The following is a 25,103-nucleotide window of genomic DNA, read 5'->3' as shown; positions in this document are numbered from 1 at the left end:
ATAGTCAATAGATTCATAAAAGTTTAAATTTAATTAACGAAATTTGTTTGTGATTTGTAGATGAGAGCACCGAGTCGCTCTAGTTATGTGTATTAGTTGTTAATTTTTTTAAGACATCCAATTCAATGCGCAATATCTCTCCCACGTATACTATTTTTTTTTCAATAATCTTTATTTAAAAATGTATTTTAATCATTTATAAATAAATTTTTCATTTCACGAATGGTGTAAACAATAAAAATCGAATTCTAATTAAATCAAACTATTTAGTAAACAATCAATATGTATATATTTTTGAAAATTTGATTGTTACAGAATTCGTTTTGTCATTTTCAACAAAAATCAGATTTAATTGAAATCGTTCCAAAAGATGTTGATACCATTGTAGCAGACCGAAAATCGAGAATGAAATCTAATTCTTCAGGTATGTAATTAGTCGTTTATTGTAAGAACTGTTTTTTTTTTCTAATTCAAATATTGATAATTTCTTTATCCATAAACAAGCAGTTATAATTTCTCTATTATAACTTTATATATTATTATAAAGTTTTATTAATTAATTTGAACTTCTTACAACTGTATTTTTTGCATTTTAAGATTTAATCAATTTAGTATTTATTAATTGTAATACTGCTAATAATTAGGATATTATCTTTAATACTATTATCATTTATGTTTCATTAATTATTTTTATATTATTTAGAGTAAATGTAATACTTTTCACGTAGTAACTGCGTTTGAAATAATAATTGTATAAATGATAATTTTTGTATAAACGATTTTTTTGTTTTTTATGAAAACATTAGTTTAGAAAAAATATTGTAATTTATGGCTTTTTGTTATTATTTAAAAATTCTTAAGTCAAATAAAAGACTTTATTTAATAGTTTCGATTTATAAATAATAGTTTGAAATAATTTCTTAATTTTATACGTTGATACATCAATTTTGAATCGAATTGTCAAAGTATTTATATATGAACAAAGTTCGTTTATAAACAAATATTTTCATCAATTTTTAAATATATTTTAGACCCACTACATTATTTTCATTGTAAAGATTTAAAAGATAAAACTCAGAAGAATGTTTTTAAAAAGACATGTTCTGTAATAAATTCTGAAAAAGTGGTCAATCAAATGAAAGAAATTACAGCTGAAAATATTGAACATGAAAGAAAAATAGGAAAAAATATTTATGATGATGACATTATTCTTATGTCAGATCATGAAGAAGAAGACAGTTTAGAACGCTTAATGGATGAGATGGAGAAAGAAATTAATAATACTCAATTATCGGTTGAAAAAGGTACTACTAAATGTTCATCAAATCGTAATGAAAATATATATTCAAGTACGAAAGGTAAGATATATTTTTGTTTAATATATAAATTTTTATTTATAATTTGACTAATAGATACTCGATTATTTTATATTTTACAATTTTATGTATAGGTCAAAATATCAATACCCGTCGTGTAAAAAAAAATTCGCCTTATACTAAACATAGGTCTCTTTCACCACATTCAACTTTACATATAACTTCATTGGAAAAATCGAAAAAAACAATGACGAAATCGCAATGTAATATGCCAAAAATAAAGTCTACATCTGTATTTAGTCAATCAAAATTGTCATCAAAATTAGAAAAATCAATTCGAACATCTAAACCAGATATAGAAACAACTTCTAAATTTAATAATATAGGAGATTTAAAATCAATAAGAACAAGAGCTGGTTTGAAATCTTTACTACATAAAAATGAAACATCATTTATAAAAGAATCATATTTAACTGAAAATTCATTTTCTGGATTAAAATCAAAAAATAGAACTTCATCTAATCATATATTATCTCATAACATTTCTTCTACAGAATGTTTAGATCAATTAAATTCTAAACATTCTGAAAAAGTGTCTATTTCATTGAACACAATGAATACACCTGTTTGTTGTCATAATTATTCTATACTTTGTTGTAAGAGGTCCAAATGTATATTAAAGGAACGTTTATCTAAAAAAGAAAGATATACTATGAAAAACAATCGTCTTGCTAATACTTCTATATCAGAGGCAAAGCATCGTAAATTTGAATCTACGAAAACTTCGGATTTTATAGATAATAAAAAAATTCGAATGAATTCTGACATAGAACAATTTTCCAGCAACTCATTACGAAAATCTAATTTGACAATTATAGGTTCAAAATTAAAAGAACAAAATGTTGATAAAATATTTAATCCTGATATAAATTTTCTAAACGGAGCTGATGAAATTAATAATCATCAAATGACATTAAATTATTTTAAAAATGATAGAATAGATCGTTTATTAGATATTCAAGAAAGAAAGGTATCAAAGAAAAAAAGAAAGAGAAAAGAAGCTGATTTATATAAGATAATGAAAATACAAAATGAAATGTGTAAAAAAAAGTGTCACTCGTTATTAGAATTTGAAGATGATATTATTTGTAATTCGAATAGTATAAGCATTGATGATAGAGGAGATCTTCGGACTGAACTTAGTCGGCGACGAGCAGAAAGATTAAATAAATTATTACCAATCCAGTCAACTCGCTTACTGCAGTCCGCTTTTCAAGAAGTTGTAAATGAGTACGTTAATTTAAGATTATTTTTTTATATAGATTATAGTTAGATTAAAACATTAAAGATTAAAAATTTTATAGGACTACAGAAAAAAGTTTAAGAACAAATCGCAAATGTTTTTTTAAAGATCATAATGATTGTAAGTATTATAACTCCATTGTATAATTATTTATCAATTTCATAAATGTATAAATAATATTTTAAACTTAGATATTAAAAGTTGTATTATGTAATATTTTTTTAATTCATGATTCTATAATTACAAATTCTAAAAAAAAAAGTAAAACGTTATTTTTTAAGTTTTTCACGTTGCTTTTGTTTCTAATTTCAACATTTCTATTTTTTAAATAAATACGTAATAATAGCTTAACGTCAAATTTATATTTGAAGATTTATTACTTCTAAATTGTTATTTAATTTTAATAAAGTAAAGTTGTACATTCATATTTATAATTTTGATAACTGCCAAATTTCCTCTAAGATTGTAATTAATTTTTATAATAAATCTTAATATAAATAGGTATACTTATAGTATTTAATTTATAATATTTTTAACTATATATTTTATTTTATAAAATAAATCTAGGATTTATTCAATATATAATACAGAAAATATTTTTTCTATTAAAGTACTTTTATAATTTAAATGTATTTAAATCAAATTTGTTAAATTAATATAAACAAATTAATGATTTTAAAAAATTATGTAAATGTTATAAGTTTTAAACATATCCAGAGCATTTTTTTGAAAATCCAAGTGGTGTTATATATTTCATTGGTGCGATAACAATTGCTAATACTGTAATTGTTTGTTTTGAAATATATAGATAACTTCACAATAATATAGGTTAAGAGCTTTAAATTAATTAATGTTATCTTCATTATTTAAGAATACGTTAAAAAGTCAGTTGAAATGAAACACTATTTATTTTATTATTATATTTTAATAAAATAAAAGTAAAAATAAATATATTTGTTTTTCTGATTTTTCAAGTTTAATTAAAAGAAATAATATAATTATTAAATTTAACGATAAATATGCTTTTTATTAATTACTCCAAATATTAAATTGATTTTTATTTTTAAGTTAATTAGCCTATATTTTTATTAGATATTCAAATGTAAATAAAAATAATAAATTTTTTATAATATATAAACCTTTTCATATTTTATAATTCATAAAAATTATAAATTTAATTATTAAATTGTATATTAATATAAACGCACAAACCAAACAATCACTTTTTAAAAAATTTTATGATTTGAATGAAGTTTTTATGCAAAAAATTAAAAATTTGATTTAGATAAACATAATTTTACATTAAAATTTCATTATATAATTTTTCTTATAACCTTTGATCATCGCAACATTTGTGCAAATATACTTTATCGTCGAAATAGAAGATCTGAGGATTTTAAACATTCTATATTATATTATGTACAATTTCTTAAATGTTATTTATAAAAAATGTAGACAAATATAATTTATTAAATACACCATTTGCATAGGAAATAAAATTTTCTTTTTAATTTCTAAAACAAACATGAATTTTCAGATACCGGCATTTAACTGTTTATATTACTAAACTTTAGACAGATATACTAGTTTTGCTCAGAATTTATATTTTATATTAAGAAATTTGAGCTGATTTTTCATGGACAGATTATATCTTTTTAAAATGCAGTGAGTTTTTGTTATTACCTAAAAGAAAAATTTGGCAAGGAATAAAATTTCTATAAGTTAATCATTTACTAGAAGAATCTATGATTACATACTTATTAATAAAAATTATGATATGTATATCGATAAAATATGCCATACAAGATCGAAAATTTGAATAGTATGTATAATATAACAACTTTACATACGGAGTAAAATATCGTGCTATTTTATTATATATAGTTCGATTAACAGTCCAATTTTTTTAATTAATCAAGAATAAATGGATAAGTTTTATGTTATCTTCAGATCTTATATTTTGATAATCAAGTATATGTTTAAGCACATACAACGATGATCATGGGATTCAAGAATTAAAAACTAACATTAGTATATAAATATTTTATCGAGAACTGGTAAGGATCATAGCATCTTTTAATTAATTTCACATTGTTGTTGGTATTCATAAAATTAAGTAAATCAATGAAACATTATAAATTAATTTCTGAATTTGAATTAAAAACTGATTTAAGAAATTATACACTATTTATATACATTTACTTTACCTTAAGTAAATTGTTCACTTATTTTTAAATGTTTTTATTTTATAGGAAGTCATATCACAATAGAAGCCGAATTAAGCGATTGATTTGAAGAAAATAAAATGAATTCAATTTTTTAATTCATATAAATTTAGTAAAATGAGAAATAATGAAAAATTATTAATGCAGAAATATATATATATATATATATATATATATATATAAATAAAAAGTTAATAAAAACATACATACATAGATACATATTTCGTTATACCCAACCTTTTTGTCTATAGGAATATTAGCTAGATTTTATAAATTAATTAATTTCAAATTATAAAATCAGATTTAAATGTCTAAAATAAATAATTTACAGTTTTCTTGACATGTTTCCAGTAATTAAATCGTAAATTTAATTTATGTATCTAACAATATTCAATTTGATTAACATTATTTAACTTGAATTTTTTGTATATATTACTTGTTTGTAACTTTTACAAATGTAAATACAATTGTACTTTTACAATTTACTAAAAGATCAAATACAATTTTGGTTGATAATTTAACAAATATTAACAAATTATATAATGAATAATAGAAAAACCTTTAAAAATATACCAAAATATTTTGAATGAAATATCTATATGCAATAATAAAACAATATTTTTACTTATTGGATATATTGATAATGATAATATTTTATCAACTAGTTTTTTATATATCATATTAATGTTTACATTATATTATTGCTTGAATCTGGACATTTTTAAAGCAAATGTCTAATGAAATTAATTTTAATTCAGTATTTGCTAAATAACTCGCTATGTTCGTGATTAATTGAAATCTGCGAAAAAAAGGATTTCAAAACATTAGTTTTATATATATATATATATAAATTTATAGAAGCACTGGATTATACAATTATAAATTTTGTTACTTAAAAGTATATATTATATTTATTACCTCACAACAATTTATAAATTTATTTTATTTGTTATTTTATAAAATATTGATTAATTTCTAACATGTGCAATAAGTCTGTTCTTTGAAAAGCAGGAATTATATTTTTTTAAATAACATTGTTACAATGTCATTCATAATTTATAGATACTACGTATCTAAATAACAAAGTTGTGTCAATTGTAAGCTTTTTTCTAATGATTTTATTACAGATATGTGTTATTACAATAGAAAGAAATTTTTTATGATTTTACAAATCATGTATTCATTTAAAAGTAAATAACATTTGAAAAGCATCAACTTTGTAATTTATTTGAAGTACTTTACTTTTTCCAAAAATTAAAAAAATTGTAATTCCGTTTATTGCATGTTTAAGATAAATTAAAAATAAAATATAATCTATTATATAAGAATTTAGTTTTAAAGTTTGTGTTCAACAATTATTTCTTTTCCAAATTTAAATTAAAATATAGTGAGAAAATAACATCAGTATAAGTAGTAATATATTAAATAAATAATACTTAAGTTATTTATCTAGATATGTAGCAATCAATAATTTTGTGGTAAAATAACAAAAGCAAGTTTTATCTTCATTTTAGCTTTGACTTTTTACAATGTTATTTTACATATATATTTAATTATAAAAATTTGACATTAAATTCTTATTGTTTTTAAAAATTCGAATATACAATTATAAATTACAATGTATATTTTTCTATTCTGTTTTTATAATTTATAATTAGTTTCCTTTAAAGTGACAGTTCGATTGAAGATGACCTGTAACATATTTAACAAAATATAAATATAAATAGAAAAGAAAAATAGATAAAAATTAATAAATGCTAGTAACCTTTTCCGAGCTCGAATCAGGATCTACGGAAAAAAATCCTATCCTTTCAAATTGATAATTTTCGAAATGTTTAATAATTCTTTCAAAGTTTATATCCATATAAGCAAAAGTTTCTTTTTTACTATTATAATTAATATCACTTAGAAATCCATTTGGAACTTGATTTTCATCTTCGGGATTTTTGTGTTGAAATCTATTATTAAGTATGTAAATATTTTTAATCGTTATGAATTCAAAATGATAAAAAATAATTTTATTTATTACGTAATCACTTACAATCTTTCATATATCCTAACATGCGCTAAAGTAGGTTGAGATACCCATTGGATAAAAGCTTTTGGTTTATTTGCTTCAGAAATATTTTCTTGGTGTACGAGTATGTTTACTATTGAACCATATTTATCTTTTTTTATTTGTTGTACTGTGAGTACAACACCTGCATATTTTAAACCAACGGACTGTTTTAAAGTTAGCCTTCTAAACTTATTATCAGCTTCCTGAAAATATTTTCAATACTAAAGCTTAATTTGATGTATAATTAACATGTCGATTCTTTTCTTGCATAATATAAAATGGAATTATGTATTAATATTTAAATTAAATAAATATTGTATATTATAACTAATTTTAGAAATTATTTAAATATATTTAAGCTTATTTTGAGATAAGGATAAAAAATAATTTTTTTAATGTACATAATATTTGACATTTGTCATAAAAGTCCGACTGATTATATTTGTTTTTATTTTTCAATGTGATATTATTAATTTATTATTATGGCAATGATGAAAACTGCATTCACTCTCTGTCAGTTTCCTTGTTTTAGTTTTAAAGCATTTTATTATCAAGTTTTGTTCACGATTATAACCATCTTTTATAGGAATTAAAAAACATATTCATTATTATTCATATTAATGAAAATAAAATAAAATTGTATATTATCAATTTGTATTTTATTTATAATTTATTATAAATCTTATGTAAAATGTTATTTTAATAGATTCAATTTAATAGTATTATAAAATATATTTAAAATTAAAAACTAAATGTCACTTCTTGTATCAATTATAATTTAGTTTCAATTAATAAGTGTCACACGTGGAATAAATTTGAAATAAATAGAAACAGGTTTGTTTTGGTCAGTAAATACGTGTTTATAAATTGTTTTTCAGACTGACACTGACTCTTCTTTTATTTAAATCTTATTTGTATTATCAGCAGTTGTAGATAATCTCTTAATTATTATTAGTCAAAATTTTTATTCTTTGTATTTTACTATCTAGTAGTAGCATTCGATGTTTTTCGTTTGAGATTATTCTAAGTTTTTTTTCTAATACAATTTATTTTTGACTTTTGAATTTAGTATTAAATATATGTATGTTTTAAAAATGTTTAATATATATATATGTTATAAAATAGTATATTTATGTATGTGATAGTATATTATATTATATCTTATAAAATAGTTAAGTCGAATAATAAGCGTATTATCTTATCGGTTTTAAAAATATATTAAAAAATTTTTCATTCCAAAATTTGCAGTTAATTTTTATGGGAAACACATTGAATAATAAAAAGGGAAATAATATATAAATAAACATTGCATTATTTATAAAGAAAATAAATAAAAAATAGGTATCTTGAAAAAGCATAAATTTACTTAAGAAACTAATATAAACTTTAGAAATATATAATATAAAAGTTTTAATTATTTTTTATACTACTTAATATAAAAAAATCGGGAGATTTATTAACATAAATTTATGTAACAGTACTAGACATTTCATTACTTTTTTAACAAATAGGTTTTATTAAATGTTGAAGATTGTTCGAATGTCTTCTATAACACACTTAAACTTTCTGTGCAGAAGCGAGAAATATTCTTTGAAATTATTAAATAAATGTTTTATAAACACTTTCAATTCATATTTGATTTAATAATTGATTATTCATTCATATTATAACACACAAATTTTTATTATCAAAGTTTTTAAATTTTTAATTAATATTAATACAAGTTCTTCAAATTTATATAGAAAAATGTCTTCTAAATTACAGAAAAATTTGAGAAATTCATATTAATTTTTTTGAAAATAAGGTACTTTCAAATAATATTTTAAATTTCTAAATAAATGTATTAATTACACAATTAAAATTAGTTTTTACCCGTTTTTAAACTTTAAAAAAATCTAATTTTATTAAAATATTTTAATTAAAATATACTATTAAATATTAGTAGCTAATTATAAACTCAAAGTAAACTTTTTATTTAAATTAAATCAATTAATTTTCTTTGATTGATATTATTCAGTACAATTTTAATTGAAATATACATAATTAAATATATTTATCATATTACTATATATTATAATAATTATAATTTCTGAAAATAAAATATTTTGTGTTATGCTTGAAATATAAAAAAATTGGGTGCCTCGGTATTAATTTCTTTGTGTAAGTTAATAGCAAATTGTAACAACACAATTTGATGACTTGGATAAATCAACAGATTACATGTAATCGATAAGCTACATAATGCGTATTTAAATAATATGCGTGCTACAAAAGTCTGCCTAAGGAAATTTATTCACTATTGAAATGTGTAGTTATCTTTAGTTTTCTAAACAACTTTTATAAAAAAATATTATCTTTTATTTATATATTTATCAAAAATTTAAATATGCAAATTTTAATTGATAATAAATTTAATTGAAATTCCTAATCTTATTTATTTTAATTATGATTATATAGTATGAAAAAAACTATATCCATATGTTTAAATGAAAAATTCGAAATAAATATAACATTGTTATATTACTGTTTTTGTTTTAATAACAATGAGTTTACAAAAATTATATAAATACTTATTCATATTCAATTTAAATAAAGATTTTCTTGTATATTATTATAATGTAAACTGATCAATTATTATAATTTTGTTATTAATAGAATACGTACATATAAATTATTAAAATATTTTTGTAACTATACAATGAAAGTTATAGTATAGAAGGGAGTATCAATTATAAAATTAGATTTAATTATGATACATAAATTCTATTATGTTTGCGTGCACATTCATCATTCTTAATAGAAACAAATTTAAATGATTATCCAAATATCAAAAATAATTTTTAAAAGTAGTAATAAATAATTTTTTAAAATAATAAATAGTAGACGATGTATTATGCAATAGGTACAAAACAAAAAACTTTAATAAATAACAATATGAATATAAAATATATAGCAATGAACAACAGTGTAAAGTATTTACGTATTAGTTTTTAATTTATAATTTAAAGTTTATTAATCATGAAATAATGAAAGGATTTTATAGATGCATTCTGTTTATAAAAGTATTTTAAACGCGATAGTTTTATATGCGCATTTGATTATCGAATAATTACCAGTGTATATATTTATACGTCCTTCAAGCTTTCAATGAGAATTAAATATTTATGAAATAGTAATAGATATCATACAATTTTACAAATTAGAGCTTAGTAAAAATAAAACCTGATGTTATAGCATAAGAAAGTTTACGTTTTAATTTTGTATCACATTATAATTAAAGTGATTAACAAATTTTTTAATTTTTTAAAAAATTGTACTATTCAATTATTCCTTAATTTACAGCTTTTAATTGAACTATGGAAAAACTAGTACCAATTATCTCTAATGGTACATTTGATAATTTATGATTATACATAACTTTATAAAATTAAAAACTTACTTGACGAAAATCAGAAGATTCAATATAAATGATTTTATCAAAAATAATTGAATGGCTATCTTTATTTTTTTCACTTGGAATATTTGGAACACGTATCATTACTGGTTCGTTAGATGGAAAATTAATGATAGTTATTTTAAGTGGCTCTAACACTACCATATGACGCGCTGATGTAGTATTTAAAGTTTCTCTTACTACTGTATCAAGTACGGTAGGATCAACTATAGTTTGTGCACCTGTAACTCCCATTTGAGTACAAAATTTATTAACAGCTTCAGAAGGTACACCGCGTCGTTGAAGAGCAGACAGAGTTAATAACCTGGGATCGTCCCAATCGCTTACTACTTTTTCATTAATAAGTTTTCCTATCTTTCTTTTAGATACAACAGTATAACTAATGTTTAATCTTCCATATTCCCATTGAACAGGACAGTATATATCTAAAGCATTACAAAGCCAATAATACGAGGATCTCCTTGATTGAAATTCTTTAGTACATAAGGAATGTGTTATATTTTCAATACTATCGCATAGACAATGAGTAAAATCATATGTTGGATAAATACACCATTCATCTGCAGTTCTATGATGATGTGAAAATTTGATACGGTATGCTACCGGATCCTGTTTACCTTCTTCCAGAGTAACTTTCATACGTAATGTAGCTTCTCCCTCGTCTAATAGCCCATCTTTCATGTCTTGAAAAATTTGTAAATTTTCAGATATAGGTCTGTCACGCCAAGGACTAGATATAGGATTAAAACCTTTAATTTCACTACTAGATTGATGGCAAACATACGCCAAACCTTTTTTTATTAATAAAACAGCTAATTTAAATAATGAATCAAAATAATCCGAAGAAAATGTAATTTTGGTAGGTTTATATCCAAGCCATTGGACAATATTTGAAATTCCCTTAACAAATTTTTCTTCTTCTTTTTCCGGATTTGTATCATCATATCGTAAATAGCATGAACCATTATTTGTAGCAGCATATCTATAAAAATAATTTATAAAATGAATAATTTACAAAATGGTTTATAAATTTATAACTAATTCAGAACAATCAAAATACATATTTGATGTTATATTGAATATTTAAGGTAGTGGAAAAACTCAGTACAATTCCGTTTATTATTAAATTCTAAGTTTAAAATCATTTGAATGATATATTTTCATTAATTATTAAATAATTATCCAATTTAAATTTTATAGAGATGGAATTTGTAAAAATTTTTACAAAAGAACAATATTTTTGATAAAATAATGTTATTTTCAATATTACATTTTTGTTTTATTTATGCAATTCAACACATTTTATAATTAAATATTATAAGTTGTAAACAATATCATTAAAAAATGTCACATACTGAATCAGTAAAAACTAAATATTAAATTTGAAAATTTTATTGATTTGAAACAAAAATTGTACACAGAAATGAATAATTACATAGATATATTAATTTTATATTTATAGGTTCTATTTCTGAAGTAATTCAATAGAAAATTAATTATACTAATATAATTTTATCGGGCGTCTTAATAACATTTGATTAAAAATTCTTCTTCTTTGCAATTAGGGTACTTCAATTTAATGCTAAATACCTACATTTAAACGAAAAAAGAAAATTCATATTCCATATACTTCTGTATGAAATATATCGAGAAATATTTATATAAAATGTCATTCTATTCAATCCAGAATTTAATTTAGTATCTACAATTTTGCTAGTGTTTCTAATATCTGAATTTTTTTTATTAGACATCTATGTATCATAAAACTAGCAATGTTTTTAAAGCAACTATATACATATATAGATTCTCTGTATCAGATGTACAAATAATAGATTACTGTTGCGGAAAATAAATTTAAAAAGACAAAAATTATTTTTCTATAGCATAATAGAAGTATTATAATAAAATAAACATACTATAAGTTATATATAATTAAGATAGGCAATATGAACTGCAAAGTTTTAACAAATAAAGTAGTATGTTAAAGGAATAATTAAATTTCTTAATAATTGCAAGTTAAAGGAATTTTTAATTTTATTCTTACAAAAACTATTTGAATAAATAATCAAATACGAAACTCATAAAAACTTGAAAAGTAAAAATGATGTTATATCATATAAGCGTTTGATAAATTTTATTTTCTAGGGAATATAGTAAAAATTTAAGCAACTTAAAAGAGTGCTTATCTTTTCATAGAAATATTTATATTATGAAACTTATTTACAAATATGTAACGATTGAAGATTTGTATAAATATAACTAAACTTAATATACATAATAAATAATATCGCAGATAAACAGAAATTAAATATATAATGTCGTAGTTTAAAATGTATATTCTTAATTAAAAGTAAGAATTCAATTTTGTACTTATATGAATAGAAGTTTAACGTCTGTATGTGCGTATGAAAATTATTTCTTTTTTTAATATTCAGTACATAATCAACAGGCATAATTAACATAAATAACAGATCCTTGGTGAAGTTTAAATTTTATAGTTATATAAATAATTATACACTTTTTTACTTATATAACTTATATGTAAACTAATTAAAGTATATTAACATTGTTTTAGTATAATTTAATACTTAATATAATTTAATTTTAATTTACTTATATTTTATTTTGTTAAAAATATATTCTAAACCTAAATATATTCTAAAAATATCTTCTATAACCAAACGCCCTAATGATTGTTCTTTTTAATAAATCATTCTAATTACATTTTCTTAGAGCTTTATTAGTGTGCTACAACATTACTAAAAATCATAGATTATATTTTTATATATTCTACTAATTTTATAATTATTATTAATTATAAATATATTGATATTTTATTAAGCCATTAATGTTAAATACATTTTTTAATCAAGTGCTCTTCAAGAAATCTTTCTCTAATCAAGAAATAAATAAAAGCATTACTAAATAATTGATACTTAATTACAAAATATTCTTAAAAACGTTTTAGCAATGTATCTAGAAATTTGGCAAGCAAAATTATAATTTGATTAAAATGGAGAATTCAATACAAGTTATTCTTTGATTCGTTCAACTTTTATCTTTATTTTTCAGATGATTGCACTTTTATAATGAAATTATTTCCTTTATAATTTACTATATTTCTTGTTCTAATATTTTGTTTTAGAAATATAAACCAAGATGTACAAATGGAAATTATTGAAAAAGAAATTCCAAATTTAATAAATAATTACTGATAAAAATTAATTATAGAACGTTAATTAATATAATGTTAAATTATAAAGAAATTTTTGTAGAAAATCAAAAAATATTGATTAGAAAACTACCAATTTGAATTTTAGATTCGAAGTGTACAAGGAAACCGATTAAAACTCTATACTTTAGGATACTTTACTTATAAACAAAAATTTCCAATATTAAGCAAATCAACTTAAATTAAGAATTAAAAAAATTAAATAATACATTTTTTAAATCTTTACAATTTATAAACAAATCAATCAAATAAGTACATGTATCATAAAAAACATTGAATTGAATTAATAAAATAGTTATATACTATATACTTTTTATGAATTTTAAAGAATATATATAAGTAAGGGAATTGGATAAATGATAGAAAGATATAACAAAACCTACTTTTAATGTTTGAACAATGTAATGAGAATCACATTTGTAAATGTTTTATGACTATTATTTATAAAATATGAAATACTTACATAAACTTTTATATGTAGTAATACTGAAATTTCTAAATACTTATACAAAATACATATATATTATAAATAACGAATATTATTATAGAAGTATTTAATGTATATTTAAATAGAATAAATCTGATCAATTACCCAAAATTTATATTTATTGCTTTTGCATGTCCAATGTGTAGTATTCCATTAGGTTCTGGTGGAAATCGAGTTCTTATTTCGCCACCGGTAATAAGTAAATGTTCTTTCAATAACCTTTGTGTATTATTAGTACAAATATAGCCATCAGTTTTAAAATTTTCTCCAGGCTTATGAAAATGAATTTTCGATTTTATTATATCATTTATTTTAATTGATTCTGAATTATTTGTTAAATATTTTTCAGATGTATTTTCTATAAAAGATAATATATTATTATTTATTTACGATATAAATTGAAGTAAAATAATTAATGAAACTAATATAATTTTAATGAAATTAATTAAATAATTTAATTTTCTTTCAATTAGTTGTTTAAAATAGACAATCAGTAATTTAATTCATTTTTATAAATTTATAATTTTACTTGTTACACAAATTATAAAAAACATGTTTTAATTTTTAAATAATTCCAGACATTAATCCATATAATATATAATAATAATACATAATTTGAACAATTTATAAATTATAATTTACTTTAAATTTTGAAAAGTTAATAGCATTTAATTCATATATTTTCTTTAATATGAAATGATTTCTTCTATTACTTTTTTTAAGAATCATCGATTCATTGACACATTTAATTTATAATAAATACGGCTTCATACAGAGTATATAAAAATTAGTTGGGTCCCAAATCTTTTTGATACTTCATTTTAGTTAATTCAGTCTTATATAATGTCTATTTTTTAATTCTCATTTACGTTCATTACACTTACGAATCACATATGATTGCAATTCCTTTATTATAATCTGTACCTGTATACGTAACGATATCAATATAAAATAATTTTTATAATTATTCAATTGTTTATTATCTATTTATTTATTTATAATATTTTATATACTCCTTGTGTTTCAATTTTTCTTCGAATGAATTGTTATATCCTTACTTTAAACTCAAATTTAATTTTACATTTTTAATAATAATAGGTGTTTAAATGGAACCACTAAACTAATAGCTTTTTAATAAAATATGTTATTAATAATTTAGAATAAAGCTTCGCTTACAGTATTTTATACATATTAGCAAATATTAAAATATAAAGTTGTATACCATTACATTTCTCCGATTTAATTTGATTGATTTGTTTTGCTTGTTTAATTAATATGCAATCACTTTTTAGTTTTTCACCTAATAAATCATATAACTGTACATCAATTTCATTTTTAATAGTTTTTCCATCTGCCCATTTTAACGAATTTCGAATTTCTTGCATTAAAATACCACTGTTGAATCGATATCTATGGTATAAATTATTAAAATTAAAATATTATTCATGAATAAGAATAAAATTGTGGAAATATTGTTTCATTTGAATGAAAAAAATATGAGTTCTAATAGTCTAAATGATATATTATGAGTTACAGATTTTAAATTAGGTACAAAATTATGTATTATTTATTTTATAAGTAAATTATAATCAAAGTCAATTTAAACTTTAATTATATACCTTTTCAGAGATACTAATGACAGATATTTAGAAATTTCTATTTCAGTTCTTAGATATCGTCAAATATTTTTTAGTTTCTTTAAATACATTCGATAATTAATTTTTATACAGTATTCTATTACATTACTCAGCTATCTCTATGTAGAAGAGATTAGTAAATGAATTAATTCTTAATAAGTACTGTAGTCAAACCTGAACTCCATACAAGATTAACAGAACAAGAGAATGAGAGAGGTCTAGAATATCAAGCATTCTAATGTAAAAATAAAAAAAAATCCTCTAAGTAGCTGATGTCTATATATTCAATGATTCTCATGATGATTAAGTAAATTTTTAATGATAAAAATGTAATCTACTTCATCTGGAAATATATTTAGAATAGTGACATTTATGTATAAATAAAGCATTATTAACAACTAATTCTTTTTTTTTATTAATTATTTTTATTTATTAATTAAATCAGTAAATAAAAATATATATTATGTAAATATATCCAATAAGTTATAGAAGGAATATTGATTTGTACATTTTCCTGTGTAGTTTAATCATAATGTACTTATAAAGAAGACTACTACTTATAAATACCACATAAAATAAATAATTACAAAATTTTACATTTCAATTATAATCTATAATTTTAGAAACAAATATATATATTCAAATTAAAAATAACTTAATATAAATGATAACTATTAGTAGATTTTTTATGTTTTATAACTTAAAGTTTGAAATATTTTTAATAAAATTGATTTATATGTTACTAACATCTTTACTAACAAGTAATTTATTTCTCAGTGTTTTATAATTATTACATATATGTTACTATTGACAAACCTTTTTTCTATTATTTCATTTTTATATTTCTCAATGCACTTTTCTACTTCTTTTTTAATTTCTTCAGATGTAATCACTATTCCAAAACCACAGGCATTAGAAAATTCGTCAAAATTAACAACTTTTCCTAGATTGTGTAATAAATAGTTCAATGCACAATCCAATCTTTGAACAGAATCTAATTTCTTTTCAATAATGCATTGAGTAAGAAGTGGAATAGTATTTATTATCTGCATTTTTATATTACTAGCAAGATGATATATAAGGGTTCCATTTACATTATTAATCGTACCATATTTTACAGCCTACGATAAAATAAAATTGTTAAATAAGTTTTGAGCACATAATTTTAATTCATATATATAATGAAAAAATTATAACATACACATATATATATATATATATATATATATATATATAATATACACTGAATAAATTAATTAGATTAATAAAAAACGTTTTAAATTTTTGCTAATTTGAAGAATTTTTGTTAAAGTTATCTTTGAAGAAATTGATAGAAGTTTATCAAAGTTTTGTTAAATTAAATGATATTTCAATATAAAAAGTGATATAATAGTTATATTATTTTTCAATTATCAAATAAAAATTTGTTAATTCCAACCAATGATAAGTCAAACATTGTCTATTAAGGAAACTGAATCTCTTCAATATATATAAATACACACATAAATGTAGATGTGCTTATATATATATATATATATATATAATATTGTTTAGATTGTAAACTATTTTGTTACAATAATTTATTTATAATTTTTATATTACTATAACATTTTATTTAAAAAAATATAATTTAAACATTTTACCACAAACTTATTACTTATAAGCATAATTTCATAAAAATAAATAAAAGATATAAACATTGAAAAAATAACAATTAATTATAAACAAAGCCTAAATACTCAATAAAGAAAGTAAATAAAATGCAAATTATTTGATATTTATATATATATTAATCAAATAAAATATTGTATAATTAGCATTATTTTACTAAAAAAATTAACAAATTATATTATAAATACAAAACTAAAATTAATAACCAAAGTAATAATATCTAAGAAAAAATAAAAGTATAATATAAAAATGAATTTCAGACTACAACTACATGAAATACAAGATTTGACAATTTAATTATTAATAAGAATTAAATAGAAATATATCATATTAACATATATAAATATTAAGAGTAGAAAAACTTTGATAAGAATATTATTATAGAATATAGATACTATAATGGTATAAATAATAAAATAAAATTTAATAAATGATTTGCGATATAAACATTTAATTGTAAATAGTTTAGCGTTATATACAAACATTAGACGTTATATATAAAACGTTATATATAGTCAGAAATTGTTTTTCATAAAGTTTTTAATTATTTGATATTACCATTCAAATATTATAAGTTATATCTTTAATATAAATGGATAATTATCGATACATAATCTGATACATATTCTACTCTATAAAGCAGTTCATATAAGTTTTTAAAAATTAGTTATGAATATTATAAAATCAATTATAAATTACAATTTATCATGTTACATGTTATACAATACATTTAAATAAAGAATTATTAATGATAATTAAAGGTATATTCAAGCATTCAATTTTGTCAATTATTTTATTTTGTAATCCAAAGTTTTATTAAAAAAAGGAGAATATAATAAATTGTTAATATTTAGAATTAAAATATCATCTTTTACTTTTCAAGGAGTTGTGATAAATTGTTATAAAACTTCACCAGATGTTAATCAGTTTTATAAATAAATTGTATAATTTTTAAAATTAATATTAAAAGTTAATACTATACATCTTAAAATATACGTACTTTAATGAACCCTACTGTAATGAAAATAACAAAATTTAAATCTAATATAAAATGAAAAGAAAAAACTAATATTTACATTAAAAAAGAATGCTTCTTTTTATAATATTAATGTTTTGCCCGAGTAATATATTTCAATTATAAAAACAACATTACAAGAAATTTCTCTCAAGAATCGATCTTTATAATAGAAATTTACGAAAAATAAATATTTAAAAAATCTAACCTCATTAATTATTTCTTTTAAGTTATTAGTAACTTGTAGATTTTTTAACGTTTCTTTTGCTTTTTGTTCACTTAAACCAATAGATTTTAATAATTGAATATCTTTTTCCATTTTTATTAAAATGAAAAATGATATAAATATATAAAAAAAATTAGATAGACTGTAATATCTTATAAAGATACTAAAGTAACTAATATAATTTATGGAAAATGTAGAATGCATTTTTTAAAAGCATGCGCAATGATGGCCTAAACTTATTGGCTCTTCAAATACATGTAATGTTACTACTGAGTTCTTTTTATAATTATTGAAAAATGATTAATAAAAATATATTGCTTGAAGAAAAAAGTATAAAATAAACTTTATTTATATATAATAATTTTCTTTATAGATAATATATAAACTAATTTATTCATTATTTTAATCTCTATATCAGATTTAATATTTTAAAAGTAAATATTTTTCATACATTTCTTATTTAAAATGTACTACAATTATATTATTTCAATATATTTACTATTTTAATGTATTTATATTTATATTTATACAAACATTAAAGTTATTTTACTAGATGTGAAATATATTTAAATTACAATTTTGTATATAATAAGACAAAATGTTGTAATATGTTTCGATATATCCGAATGTATTCTCCGAATGTTAATGTATTCTCTGTTTTAGTGATGTAATATGACCAAATTATATAATTAATATTTAAATACTAGCATCGAAAGGTGCTAGTATTTAAAAAATAAGTATTAAAAGTATTTAAATAAATTATTTTATATTTTCTATTATTGACAAACAAAAATATATTTTATAATGATTTTCATTTAATTCAGACGCACCATTGTTATTGATACTTTTTGAAAACTATATTGAAATAGCAAGCATTTGTAAAGCCAATAAATTTTTATTTACTTATTTTATATTACAAACGTTCGTTTTCATCTTTGTCGTTTTTACTTTTTTATCATTATATTTTTATCATCTCTTAATAGTATATTGTTACTGATTGGAACGATCACAATAATACATTAAGATTTTATTTCATAATTTCATTCGTTACATAATAATCATATTGAAACTATTTAAAAAAGAATTTTTATTCTTGATCTTTTAATTTGAACAAAATTAATATCTATCAAAGGTGGTATCATTGGTACTTTAACGCAGATATAGTTATTGGACAAATTTATTTTTATTAACTTAATTAAAAAAAATAACTTCAGAGATTTTTTCATTTGAATTACATTCTTATATGACCAGTATTATGGAAATATATGTATATCGATTAGTTTACAATAGAATTTACTGTAAACATCAAAACATCAAAACGTATTACTTTATACTATAGCCAATACTTTTTAGTTACAATACAATAGTTCTTTAATATATTTTCATCACTATATACAATAAATAAATCTTTATAATTTTACATTATTAAATATTTCTTTTTTTTCGAAAGATACTTGTTTATTTGAAATAAATTCTGTTATTTTTTCACAATTTTATGAAACATATCAAGGAATGAACGATTTACGTAAATTTCTCTATAATATTTTGTATAATATTTAATATAATGCAATATAATATAATGTATAATATTATTTTTATTTTTTAAATAATTTCTTAATCCTAAATTTTTTTATGTTTTTTTATTTTAAAATTTCGCATAGTAATTAATTTTCTTGAGTTAAAATTTAAACTATTTTCACTTAATATATGTTGTGTTTTTTAATTTCTTGCCTATTAAGTATTTATTATTAGATTAAATTACAATTTCTGTACTTATGGAAATCTGTTGTAAAAAATTAAATTATCTATAGAATGAAATATTTTTTTTGTTTTGCATACTTCCTAACGCGTTATTTATTAGTTATTAAACTTTTATGTATTCTTAATAAGTATGTCATTATTTCAAATTAACAATGACATAATGTAATATTAAAAACTTATGTGTACGTTTATTTTTCACGTATTGATTTAATAGAATCTAAATAATAGGTTCAGAACAGTATCTCCAACTTCTAATTATATCTATTAAATCCAAAATATTGTATATTGATTATATATTACTGAAACTTTATTTAGATAAACCAAATTCATTTTATTTATATGATTTTATTAGATAATAAGTACAATTCTATAAAACTGTAATTTTTTAAGACTATAGTAGTTACTTGAAATTGAAGAAATAAAATTCTTTTCTATGTACAAGCTTTTTGTTACGATATCTTAGAGTTACTATTTACAAAGATATAGTTAATATACCTAGATAAATTTAACTTCACGGATAAATTTAGTTTATTATTTCAAAAAGATCAAGTAAGATTTCGTTAATAAAGATTAATTCATTTAAATAAATTGCTCATTTTAACTTAAAACCTGAATTTGAAATAAGTTGATTTCTAATTCAGCATCCTGATTTTAATTCTTGATGAACCTAAAAAATCATAACAATTTAATATGTAATTTTTATTCAATCTTTTGTAGTGTTCTTTGGGTGAATCAGCTTTGATATAATTTGTATATGATAATTTAATATGATTTATAATTTTTCTACATGTTAGATTTGCACAGGTTATGATAATTCACCATTTAGTCCACATAATTATAATAACTTTTTTCTCATCTTATAAATTTCTTCAATTTGGGTTTGTCGCGATTACTCTATACTTTATACTTTATTATTACTGTGAATTAAATTTACTATATCTTTTGTTTCATCACATTTCTTTAAATATTCGATTAAATACATATTTCTTCGGAAAAAAAATTTAGGTCCTACATTTGTTTTTATTTATTTTTGAAAATATTTAATAAAGATATAATTTGTTCTGCAAATTAATATCTGGCCTGGTTTATTTGAATTGTCATACGTTTGCTTAGCATTTACGCAAAGCATTTTTTTTCAGAGTAAAAAATTTTGTTTCTATTTTATTTGTATACTTACTCTTAGGTGTAGATATGTAGTTCGATGATTTATTAGAAATATTATTATTTATTAAATAAAAATTTGTCTTTTTTAAATTATTGTAGTAACCAAAATATTTATTATATCAACTGTGTTGCATTTTGCTAGCTAAATCGCAACTTTAAGTGTATTTTATTGTTCATTTTGTATTAGACGAAATCAATGTATATAATATGTACCTTAATATGGAATTTCGCTCTCGTACATTCTGAAGTAGTTGTCGCTCTTTGCAAACACGTATTCAATATTTGAAAAATCTTTATACTCTTACTTTTGTGCTTTCTCTTACCTTCATAGTCAATTGCTAAATGAAGTAACAAGTCCTTTTAACATGGTATTGTGAAACGTATTATCCATCATCACTTACTACGTATGAGTATCATTTTCATCTAGCGTTAAATAATTTGTTGACCATTTGAAATACTTACAAATATATTATTGTTTTATTAGCATAAAAAAGACTTTATTATAATTGAATACTCAATCTCTTTGTTTTATTTATAGAATACCGTCAGTCATGATTATTAATTAGTTTTTTAAAAAATTAGAAAATACCAAAAATTAAAATAGATTCTCATATAAAATATTTTTTAAACTATTAAAAACTTATATAAATAAAAATTTAAATGATTAATACTCGAATTATGAACAATATTTTTTTTATATTTTTTATAAAATTGAACATTACATATTGCTTTTCACATCTTTAAATGCAAATTTACTGAAAGTTTTTTATAATACTCATAACTTATATAATCTTTATAATATTTCAAAAATCATTTTTTTATATACCTAATGTAATACCTTTATCTATAACTTTTATATATTTTGCACTAAATATGGGTTTAAAATAGTTAAATAAAAACTGCAATTTTTTTGTTTCTTAATGTATTACATGTACAACGATATTAATGGCCACTGCTGTTTAATTTCGTAGAAATCAATCGAATTTTTACATATATACCATAGACATTATTTTTTACATTTATAATTACTGAAATTAATATTTTGTTATATACTAATATTGTATGTAAGTCATATTAAGTGTAAAAATGAAAGAATGAAATTGTTCCTTATATATTTTTTTATTTTTATTCTGAATTTCTTTTCATGAATTCCACATATTACAAATTGTCCAAGATTTTACAGAAAAAGAATGTCTCCTAATTATTATTTACCTTTTTTTTAATAGCTAGGCCTTTTCTTTTTCACTTGAAAATCAAATATATTGATTACTTCTTTCTTCGTAAATATTGTATTTTTATAAGAATTTTAATCAAAATATCTTTAAAAATTTTAGAGTCTCTGATACTAATATAATGTCTATATTTAATATTGTATATTATTCTCCACATATTCCTATTTTTGTAATTGAAGACAAAAATTTTAGATTTAGATTTTTCAAAAAATTCAAACAATATTTTATTTACCAAAAATGTTTATAAATCCTTATTATTTTTTATTCGTATTACTTTCATCAATTACTGATATATCGATTTAAATAGTCATAGTAGTCATATTAAACATTAATTAACGTTAATGAACAAATATTATGAATGTAAAAATTTTGTCTATGCTATTCAAACAAATACTTATCAAACACATAATTATAACAATAATTTCAATATCTAAATTTAGACATCTGGGGAGTGTTTACCTAAGAAGTACAAATTAACAAGAATAATAAACATAAACAACTGTTTTAAATGTCAATAAATGATACATTTCAATCACATTTTATAGAATTAATTGCCTATATATTTTGATTAAAATAGGCATAATTATTTCACCTTTGTATTTTGTTTAAAAAATAATTAATAAAACTATATTTAATTTTATTTAATACAATTTTAATAATTAATCTTTTTCTAGTCCGATCATTCTTACTATGATTTACTACAAGCTTCTACAGTAATATATTACAGTATTTTTAATATACTTTTAAAAACCTATTATGGAAATATATATCATATATTGCCATTAAAGTGCAAAACATACTACATTTCTGGTCTTCAAATAATTTCTTACGCAATTGTACTTATTTACAAATTTGAGTTATTTAAAAAATTATATTTTTACCAACTTCACATTATTTTTATTCTATTAAGAAATTACAAATTGATAACAGAATCTTTTTACATTTCCATAATGAGTATAACTCCACTTTATTCCATTTTTATATATTCCTTAAGTAATATACTATCTTTTGGAAATTTAAGTTTAAAGAACTCCGACATTGCATAAATTGATTAACCTGCCTCAAAATTAAAAATGTTATATAAAAAAATGAAATTATGATAAATTTGTCGCCAATTACAGAAAAAGAATTACTTATACGTTGATATAAAATCTTATATTTATATTTTTGTAGTTATTATTAGAAAATTACAATTATTTACGATTGCTTAGTAAAATAATTAAAAATTATTTATATATATTTATATAAAATTATGTATAGATATATATAAAAATAAATATTACAATAATACGACTCATTTGTTAGTTAAAATAAAATTATTCAAGTGACTGTTTGAAAATGAATATTTTTATAATAAAGAAGGTTTTGTATATAAGCAATAATATAAAATAATAATTATAATTTGCCATATTTGCATATCATGTTCAAAAAATCATATAAACATATTATACGATACAGTACTATAGAATTAAGTGAATCAGAAAAAATATGATAATGTCTATTATGAAAAATTTTATGTTATTGTAATTCGATGTACATTTAACATTTTAACATATAATCGACGATTTAAATTATTTTATTAGATGAACTTCGATCATTTTAATTGTTTTTCTTTTTTACCTATCAACGTATATTTAATTGCATCTCATTAAAAACTTAATTCAAGATTATATACATTAAATAAATACATATTGATTATATATTATATTTTATTTTCAATTTTTAGTATTGAATAATACATATATAATATATTATTTATAACTTCTTAAATGTTTATGTCAGAAAAATTATAACCTTATAGCAATAATCTTTATGATTAAAATATCTTTATGAGTACTTATTATTAAATGAGTTGTTTTTTTTTTAATACACTTGAATACTTTTGTCAATAATTTAATAGAGAAATTACTAATCAGTATTACTTATAGCCATTTATATGACCCAGAATAAATTTATATTTTCAGTCTAATATTCAAACACCGAATTGCTTATCAAAATGAAGACAGTTAAAATCTTGAAAAAGGATGGACGTGCCAAGATCCAAATTAGATACAACTAAACGTCCTTCAACACATAACTAATGCATGTACTGTACACACTGTACGCACAGTATACAAATTCATGAGTGCATATGTTCTTTACGTAAACTATTTTAGCGTTATTCAAAATTACCATATTTTTTTGTTTATGAGTATCCATTTATAGCATTCTTCCATTTTTTTGGAGTATATCATTTAATGTCTTTTACAATAAAATCTATTTTCCATGTCTATTAATAAATTCAGTCTACAATTTATTAATTTGTTTATTTAAAAACAATA

General features: G+C 20.0%; 1 protein-coding gene and 1 long non-coding RNA gene across 2 annotated transcripts; one reads left to right on the top strand and one right to left on the bottom strand.

The window, feature by feature from the left end:
• Positions 1–2,249: 2,249 nt before the first annotated feature.
• On the top strand, positions 2,250–4,970 carry LOC105368148 (uncharacterized). The gene is made up of 3 exons (XR_913096.1): positions 2,250–2,606; positions 2,681–2,739; positions 4,872–4,970. It is a non-coding gene; the product is annotated as an uncharacterized LOC105368148 (long non-coding RNA).
• Positions 4,971–6,485: 1,515 nt separating this feature from the next.
• GlnRS (Glutaminyl-tRNA synthetase) lies at positions 6,486–18,718 on the bottom strand. Its single transcript, XM_011507472.1, is given in 8 exon segments — positions 6,486–6,536; positions 6,610–6,802; positions 6,886–7,106; positions 10,343–11,339; positions 14,182–14,434; positions 15,305–15,486; positions 16,530–16,834; positions 18,608–18,718. Coding segments are annotated over 8 exon segments (2,313 nt in total).
• Between the last annotated feature and the right edge of the window lie 6,385 nt (positions 18,719–25,103).

Source organism: Ceratosolen solmsi, unplaced genomic scaffold, assembly GCF_000503995.2.
Source record: "Ceratosolen solmsi marchali unplaced genomic scaffold, CerSol_1.0 scaffold6, whole genome shotgun sequence".
Taxonomy (NCBI): Eukaryota; Metazoa; Arthropoda; class Insecta; order Hymenoptera; family Agaonidae; genus Ceratosolen; species Ceratosolen solmsi.
The sequence above is the reverse complement of the archived record's forward strand: the minus strand, read 5'-3'. Positions and strand labels throughout refer to the sequence as shown.